Raw genomic sequence first — 7,705 nt, 5'->3', positions numbered from 1 at the left:
CCTTTACATATTTTAACACGGTTAGCTAATATAGTCCTGCGAGTAATACTTTAATAGCAAGTGCTTTGCCCCTTAGTGCTAGCCGCAGGTGCCTTCATGAACTTTAGTTGGGATCTCCAAGAGTTTTTTGTATCAATGCACTTTAATAAGGGTGGATAGACCCCTTTTGTTCGCAATTATTGCTAATTGGATGGGAATAACTCCAACGATCAAGTCAGAGGTCGTCCAAGAAGTAAATTGGTTAAAGAAAAATAACATATCGTAGGGGTGGATGTTTTATCTTGTATTTAGGGGTGTTCATGGGTTGGGTTAAACCAGGTGTGGGTGGCCTAGACTCGACCCTAAATCATGACTCGGTATATTTTCTAGACCCTTACTCGGCCTAAACCCAATAAAATCTTAACTATTTTGGCAGATTTTATATCGGATTCCAAGTCTTATATCATAAATTTAAGATGAAGATAACTCAAACAACACTTAGCACCAGAATTTGAAGATCAATAGAACAATATCAACACCATCTCAAAAATAATGAAATTTTCTCAATTTAATGGAAAAGATTTTAGTAACAACTTCAACTATCATTTGTGCCAAAAAAATCAAAGAAAAAAAAAATAAAGAGTAGATATGGCAACTGCACCATCACTCCATTCCTCATCACAACTCCACCTCTATGACCCCAACACTCAACATTAGCATAGGGATAGCCACAAGGAGCACAATAGTGGTAATTGTAAGACCTAAAACTTCTGAAAAATCTTATTATGAGTCAATTTTAATTTATATATTCATTAAAGACTTTAATCTTAGAAATTACTTTATTAAAAATAATTAAATGAAGTTTGGATAAACTGAGTTTGAAATAAATTAGAATTTTTATCTAATTTTACAATTCTTAGATAATTTTCTATATTTAAATTATAAAGTTTAGTAGTTGTAAAATAATAAGAATTTTATATGATTTGATTTAAATAATTGATATTTTGGAATTTAATACTTTATTTTTTATGAATAAAGAAAATTAATTATATTATCTCTAATTTTTGGATTAGAGTATTTATTTGAAAATAATTTGTAAATTGATGAACAAATAGTATTTTTATATATAATTATTGTTGGATTAAAATTGATTATCAATTATTAAATTATCCCTATTTTTATTTGAAATTACCAACCTACCCTTACCCCTTTTTTCTCAAATTAAAACCCTAAAATCCAAACACACACAAACCCTAATTTTATTACACTCAACACACTCACCCCCTCCCAAACCCTAACCCCATCATCACTCCCTCTCACCTTCACCTCACACACGACACACACACACACACACACACACACTCAACCCCTCACCACACACACCCACAGTGGAGAAGAAGAGAGAAAGAGAGGGAAGAGCACCGTCGAGTTGCTGCAGGCCGTCACCACCGATGCTGATGAGGGAGGATAGGATGGCACAATACTGGCGAGGAGCGTCGTCGCTATTGCTATTACGGGAGAAGGGAGACGCGAACCAGGGATACGCCTGAGGGAGAGAGAGATCGATAGAGGGTGATGTCTAGTCCACGATTGCCGCCGCGCTTTGTCATTGTCATCAGAGCCTTCACCGCCATCATGGCGCCGTTGAGCACGAGGAAGAGAGAACCGAGGGAAAGTGATCACCGGGGGGAGAAGGAGTCGTGCTTTCACACCGCCGTCGAGCTAGTTCCTTCGTCCTTGAGCACCAATGAGAGAGAGAGCTCGAGGAATAGAAGAACAAGAAGAGGAGGAGCTGGAATTGCCGCTATCGCCACCACTTCTAGGGGCCAACTACCGCGTCGAGCTTATGTCACCATTAGGTTCGTCGTCTGGTCACCGGGTATGGCGCGGTGTCACCGGAATCACCGTCAGAGCTGCCGCTACTTCATTCTTGGTTCCTTTTTTTGTGCGGTGACTTGTTTTGCTCTGAAAGCTCTTTATCGCTATTTTGATATATGTCACTGAGGTTTTTACGTCGTTATTATAATAGGGTTTAAGCTACGGTTCTTGCGTGCTATGTTCAGAGGCTGTGGCTACTACGAGGATGGTCAGTATTGATGTCGCTGCTTCGAGATAAGAATAGAAGTGGAGTTTGTTGCGTAGTTAAGTCACGAACGAGGTAGGAGCATTTTCTTAAACTAATTTTACTTTCAAGAATTGTTACAAGTCAATATTAATATGGAAAATATATTTTTATGATTACGTGAGTCTTATGGATTGAACTGAGTTGCTCTGATTAGTTGAAATTGTTTGCCTCGTTGGTTTATTGACTATTTGAGAAAACTGGATATTCTGGTTTGTTAGTTGATTTTATTGAATTGGTTTTGTTCAATTGACTGGAAATGATTTTGAGAATTTGAAATGATTTGAGATATTGGGATTGATTTTGTTTCACTTATCGTAAATAATTTTGAGGATTGGAAATTATTTGAGATATTAAAATTGGTTTTTTTTATTTATCATAAATGATTTTGAGAATTTGAAATGGTCTGAGATATTGGAATTGGTTTTGTTTGATTTGTCGAAAATAATTTTGAGAATTTGAAATTATTTGAGATATTGGTATTGGAATTGGTTTTGTTTGATTTATCGGAAATAATTTTGAGAATTTAAAATAATTTGAGATATTAAAATTGGTTTTGTTTGATTTATCGGAAATGATTTTGAGGATTGGAAATTATTTGAGATATTGGAATTGCTGCTGAAATTTTTATAAAAATTTTGGAAGTTTTATTTTGGTTAATTTGGATTGAAGAATTGTTTTATTTGATTTTGATTTATTAAGAAAATAATGAATTCTATTTTGAGTTTGAATTATTGAGAAAAGAATTATGTTTTAAATTTTATTTATTAAGAAAAGAATTATGTTTCGAATTTGATTTATTTAAGAAAAGAATTTTGTTTTGAGTTCAATTTAATGTGAAGAGACTCATGTTTTGGGTTTGATTAAAGAATTACATTTGGAGGAGTTTTAGTAAATTTATAGTGTTTGATTTTTATTGGTAAAGAGAGAATGAATTTTGGTTTTTTGGAAAGTTATTAAACTTGAGAATGAAGTTGAAAGGGGGGTTTTATACAATTAGTTTAAATTTGAGAGTTGTGTTTTGAGAATTTCAAAATGGAATTTAAGAATAGATTATTGACGTTAATCTGAGACTTTTGATTTGGTGAAAATGAGCTTTATGAAAGAGAAATGGACTTAACTTACTAAAAGAGATTTATTTATTTAATTAAAGATTCAAAAAGTTAATTAATTATTAATCTAAGAGTTTTGAAAATAGACAAGTTGAGGTTGAGGATTCCCTCTTTTACTGGGTTGGACAAGATTAAGGTTGAGGATTCTCTCTCTTGTCGCATTAGAAAGCTGGATAGAAAGTTGAGGATTTTCTTCGGTTCAATTCTGTATTATTAATTCGATTTTATTATGTTTGATTGAAAAGAGATTAATTGATATTTGAGCTTCCGGGGTAGACGCAAGAATTGTGGTTTTGTCCCACTTGCTCCTAGATGGTACTTGAGCTTCTTGAGTAGACTCAAGGATTGTAGTTTTGTTCCGCTTGCTCCAGGTCAGAATTTGAGCTTCCCGTATAGACACAAAAATTGTGGTTTTGTCCCGCTTGCTCTGGGTTGGTATTTATTGACCCTCCATCACAAGATGTGGCCGTACACTTAGACCTTTTCGGATAATTCCTCTAAGGGAAGTGAATTCTTCTTGGGGTTGCGCGCACCGAGGGATTGTTCAGGGTTCACTACCGGACATGTCGAGTTTGACTGTATAACCGATAGATGAGCTCATTAGCCATAGGGCTGGCATGCATCATTTTCATTTGTGTGTATTATTTGGGTGTGCATCTTGTATTTGGCTTGCCTATTTGCATAATTGTAACTATATGCTAATTGAGCTAATTGCCTTAACTGTTCTCTCTGTTTGTGTATTCCTTGTATTATTTTGTCTGTACTTGAACAACTAAAAAATTCCTTATGCTGGCGGTGGTGACGCTGAAGATTATTCCTGATATGATACTTTTGTGTTTGAGTATTGGTGATGAGTTGATGATAGTGTTGATTGGCTTTTTTTTGGGCCAGAGGCCCAGATTTGTTTATATGTTTTGGGTCAAAGGTCGTGATTTGATTTGGTAATAGGCCAGAGGCCGTGACTTGATTTGGTAATGAGCCGAAGGGGCCGTACTTGTTTATACTTGTTATATTATGGGATATTAATTGAGCTTTGAAATTCTTACCAGTGAAAAGTGAGTTTCATATATATATATATATTGTTGTGGGATAATTAATCGTTAATGTTTTTAATAAATTCATAAGACGAATGATAATCACTACAATTGAAATCAATTTTTTTCTTTATACATATCCTCCTATGGCAATTCTTAAACCATGTACTGAGAACTTACAAGGACGATATTCTCACCCCCTACAGATTTCCATTTTCAAGACAGACGAAGAGTTTAAGGAGTTCTTTCTGCGCATCTGGTTGTGTTATATGTTATTGTATATATTATAGTTTTCTCTCGCCTCTATACTTATATTTTTTGTAAGAGGGATAGGAGTCGTGATATGTAATATTTGTGAGTTATTTATATAAAGGACTCTTATTTTTATTATGTATGTATGTATATATATATATATATATATATATATATATATATATATATATACGTTGTTAAGAAAAAGTACTTCTGATTTTATATGAAGTGTTGTTATTGATTTATATGTATGTATGTATGTACGTTGTTAAGAAAAAGTACTTCTGATTTTTCGTAGAAAAATTTATACGGTTTCGAGTTAAAGGCTCCTATTTTATTATTAAATACATGAGGGTCGTCGTAATATCCATGCTATCAGAGTGGTGTAGTCGAAAGCATGACATTCTGGTAATAAGGGTGTTACAGTAATAGCGAAAGGCGCTAATGAGGAGCACAACGAGAGACGACAACGATGGAGCAGCGACAATGAGATAGAGTCGAGGACAAGAGAGATGCAACAGTGAAATCCTAGATCTCGCGACGAAGAGAAGCATAGGCAAGATCTAAGCATGAAGAGCCTACCAATGGTAGTGACGATGAAGTTGCGATGGTGAGACAACCACATAGGAGAGGTTGAGAGAGAGTCGAGTGGTAGGCTATGTTCTTGCGAAAGAGAGGATAGAGACCAGTTATGGCTGTGTTTTTAAGATAGATAGATTGGTCAATCATGGACGTATTATTTTGGGAGAGAAAGAGAAAGGCCATCATACAAATAGGAACTAGGTGTGAGTATGAGTACGAGAGAGTAATCAGTAAACCCTAAGAGCTTGTTTGGAATGTTAGGAATTAGAATTTACTCAAGAGTTGAATTCTTTTTCTTGCTTTGGAACAACTAAAAATGAATTATTTGAATTCATTTGGGAATTCTAATTTTCGTTTTTCCTTCATTTATAAACTAGATTAAAAGGAATCTGATTTCCAAATCCACTCTCACACTCTTCAAACTTGAATTCTATTCTATTAATATATTATAATCATTCCAAATCATAAAATTGAGTTTTAAATAGAAATGAATTCTATTTTTTTAAAGAAAATAGATTTTTTTTATATTAAATGGTTTTCAAACGAACTCTAAATCTATTCGATTGACTTTTAGTCGGGCGAAATTTGGGTGGCTCAAACACTAATCTTAGCCCAAGTAATATATTAGACAAGATAAAATATTTGGATTTCGGGTCTAACCCTATATTATGTAAACTGGGCCGAATTTGACGCAATCAGTCTGGGTCTAGGTTGGTTTTTCGAACTGAACCGAATTATGAACAATGCTACTTGTATAATTGTATTTATAGTTATCGAGTAAATAGTCAAATTGGTCCCTAAAAGATCACTCGATCTCCAAATTGATCCCCGAAAGATTAAATTAATCAAAATCATTCTCGAAAGATTTAAAATTAATCACGTTAGTCCCTCTGTCCATTCTGTCACTAACGTCGTTAAGTTTTGCTGACATGGTGCATTAGCTTGACAACCCAATCCAAACCCAGATCCTACTCGCATCAAACCGAACCCAAACCCAGCAAGGAATAGGATTTCCTTCTTCCCATTCAGCAACTTCTCCGTCTTCTACTTGAAGCTCTACCACGCCGCTGCCCTGCAAGGTGTTCCACGTCACCGTCAGTCCCTGCACGTTCCTCTACCACAACCCTACTGGTCCTTGCCCGCAGTTCCTCTATGGCGTGGATAGGTAGCTACTGCTTCACTAAACACCCTCCGCCCAATGTCTCAAAGATCATCGTCGTTGCGCCGTCCAACTCCTCTCCATCCCTCTTCCTCAGTCACCATCGCTGGCTTATGGTGGAACGTGGTCTCTTTCTCCGCTGAAACTTGCACCGATTTGCTCTACTTGTGTCGGTCTTTATCTATACTCTTCCATGGACGCTGCCAAATTGGAACAAAGACCATTCCAAGTTTACCAAAAAAATCACCATTTACAGGATCAAGGATCAAGAACAGCAACAACAAAAACAATAGAAAGCTTTCTTGTGGTTTCTGAAAAGCATTGAAAAGGATGGTATATTATTGTTCCTATTGCTGGGATCTGAAGTTTCTCAGAGGATTTGATTGGGAATGAGCATCATAAAGTCATTGGATCACTGGAGGAGTTACTTCAGGTTTTGTTCATCTTCTTCTAACATATTTGAGATAATTGACCATGTGATTATGGTGGCGGCTTTTAATTGCCCCAAGGAGTTCAGGCTGAGAAGGAACCATATTGCTGAGATGCTCTTCTCTTGCAAGCAAACAAGGAGCATGGGTTGTGACAGGGTTGAGCTCTCTATCCCTGGTGATGGTGTTGATAGTGGTAGTGCTCGTGGTGGTGGTGATGATGATGGTGCCTACAAGAGAGGTAGTTTTCATCATAATCGAGATGGTGTTGTTGAGTTGGAAGCTAGGGCAAGCAAGAAAAGCAAGGTGAATAGCTCAAGGGATGATATTGATGATCATGGTGACATGGATGTGAATAGGGTCCTTAGCAATTATAACTTTGGTGAAGCTAAGACATTGACTGATGAAATGGAAGAACAGTCAGATGCAGTATTGTTTAAATCACTGAGGAGGCTACAACTGATGGAGGCAGCAGCTGTTTGATAAACCACTATTTTATGGTATATTTTGGATTGAATTGAGTAGATTTTGTCAACTATTCTCACACTTATTCATGTAAATTGCATGCTTTTAAGTTTCCTTCCTAATTTTGTGCTATGATTGAAAACATGCTTCCTAAGCCTTAAAATTTCTAATTTTTAATCCTCTTTTATTACCATTCGATGACGTGATATGTGTGTTAAGTGATTTCAGGGTTTATAGGGCAGGAATGGCTTAGAAGATGGAAAGGAAGCATGCAAAAGTGGAAGGAACACAAGAAATTGAAGATTTGAGAAACTGGAAGCGACGCGTACGCATGGCTGAAGCATGCGCATGACCAAGAGCGTCGTCCACTGACGCGTACACATGGATGACACGTACGTGTGACCAAGCTATAGTCCAAATGATGCGCAAGCGTGGCTAACGCCTACGCGTGGCCAGTGCAGAGTTCAAACGACGCGTACGCGTGACTGAAGCGTACGCGTGATGAGTGTCACGTGCCTCAGTAAAGGAAATTTGCTGGGGGTGATTTATGAGCTGCTTTTAACCCAGTTTCA

At 36.4% G+C, this 7,705-nt stretch overlaps 1 protein-coding gene across 1 annotated transcript; it reads left to right on the top strand.

Moving 5' to 3' along the window:
- The first annotated feature begins 6,629 nt into the window (after positions 1-6,629).
- LOC148581548 (putative mediator of RNA polymerase II transcription subunit 26b) lies at positions 6,630-7,151 on the top strand. The gene has a single exon (XM_088492493.1). It carries the CDS (start codon positions 6,630-6,632, stop codon positions 7,149-7,151), a length of 522 nt encoding a protein of 173 aa, XP_088348619.1.
- The last annotated feature ends 554 nt before the right edge of the window (positions 7,152-7,705 follow it).

The sequence above is a fragment of the Arachis ipaensis genome, chromosome B10, assembly GCF_059453495.1.
Source record: "Arachis ipaensis isolate K30076 ecotype BB chromosome B10, ASM5945349v1, whole genome shotgun sequence".
Classification (NCBI taxonomy): Eukaryota; Viridiplantae; Streptophyta; class Magnoliopsida; order Fabales; family Fabaceae; genus Arachis; species Arachis ipaensis.
Note: the sequence above shows the minus strand (reverse complement) of the source record. Positions and strands in the feature narration are given on the sequence as shown.

Coding starts and splice junctions, on each gene's coding strand:
- LOC148581548 (XM_088492493.1), top strand. CDS start 6,630: ATGAGCATCATAAAGTCATTGGATCACTGGAGGAGTTACTTCAGGTTT.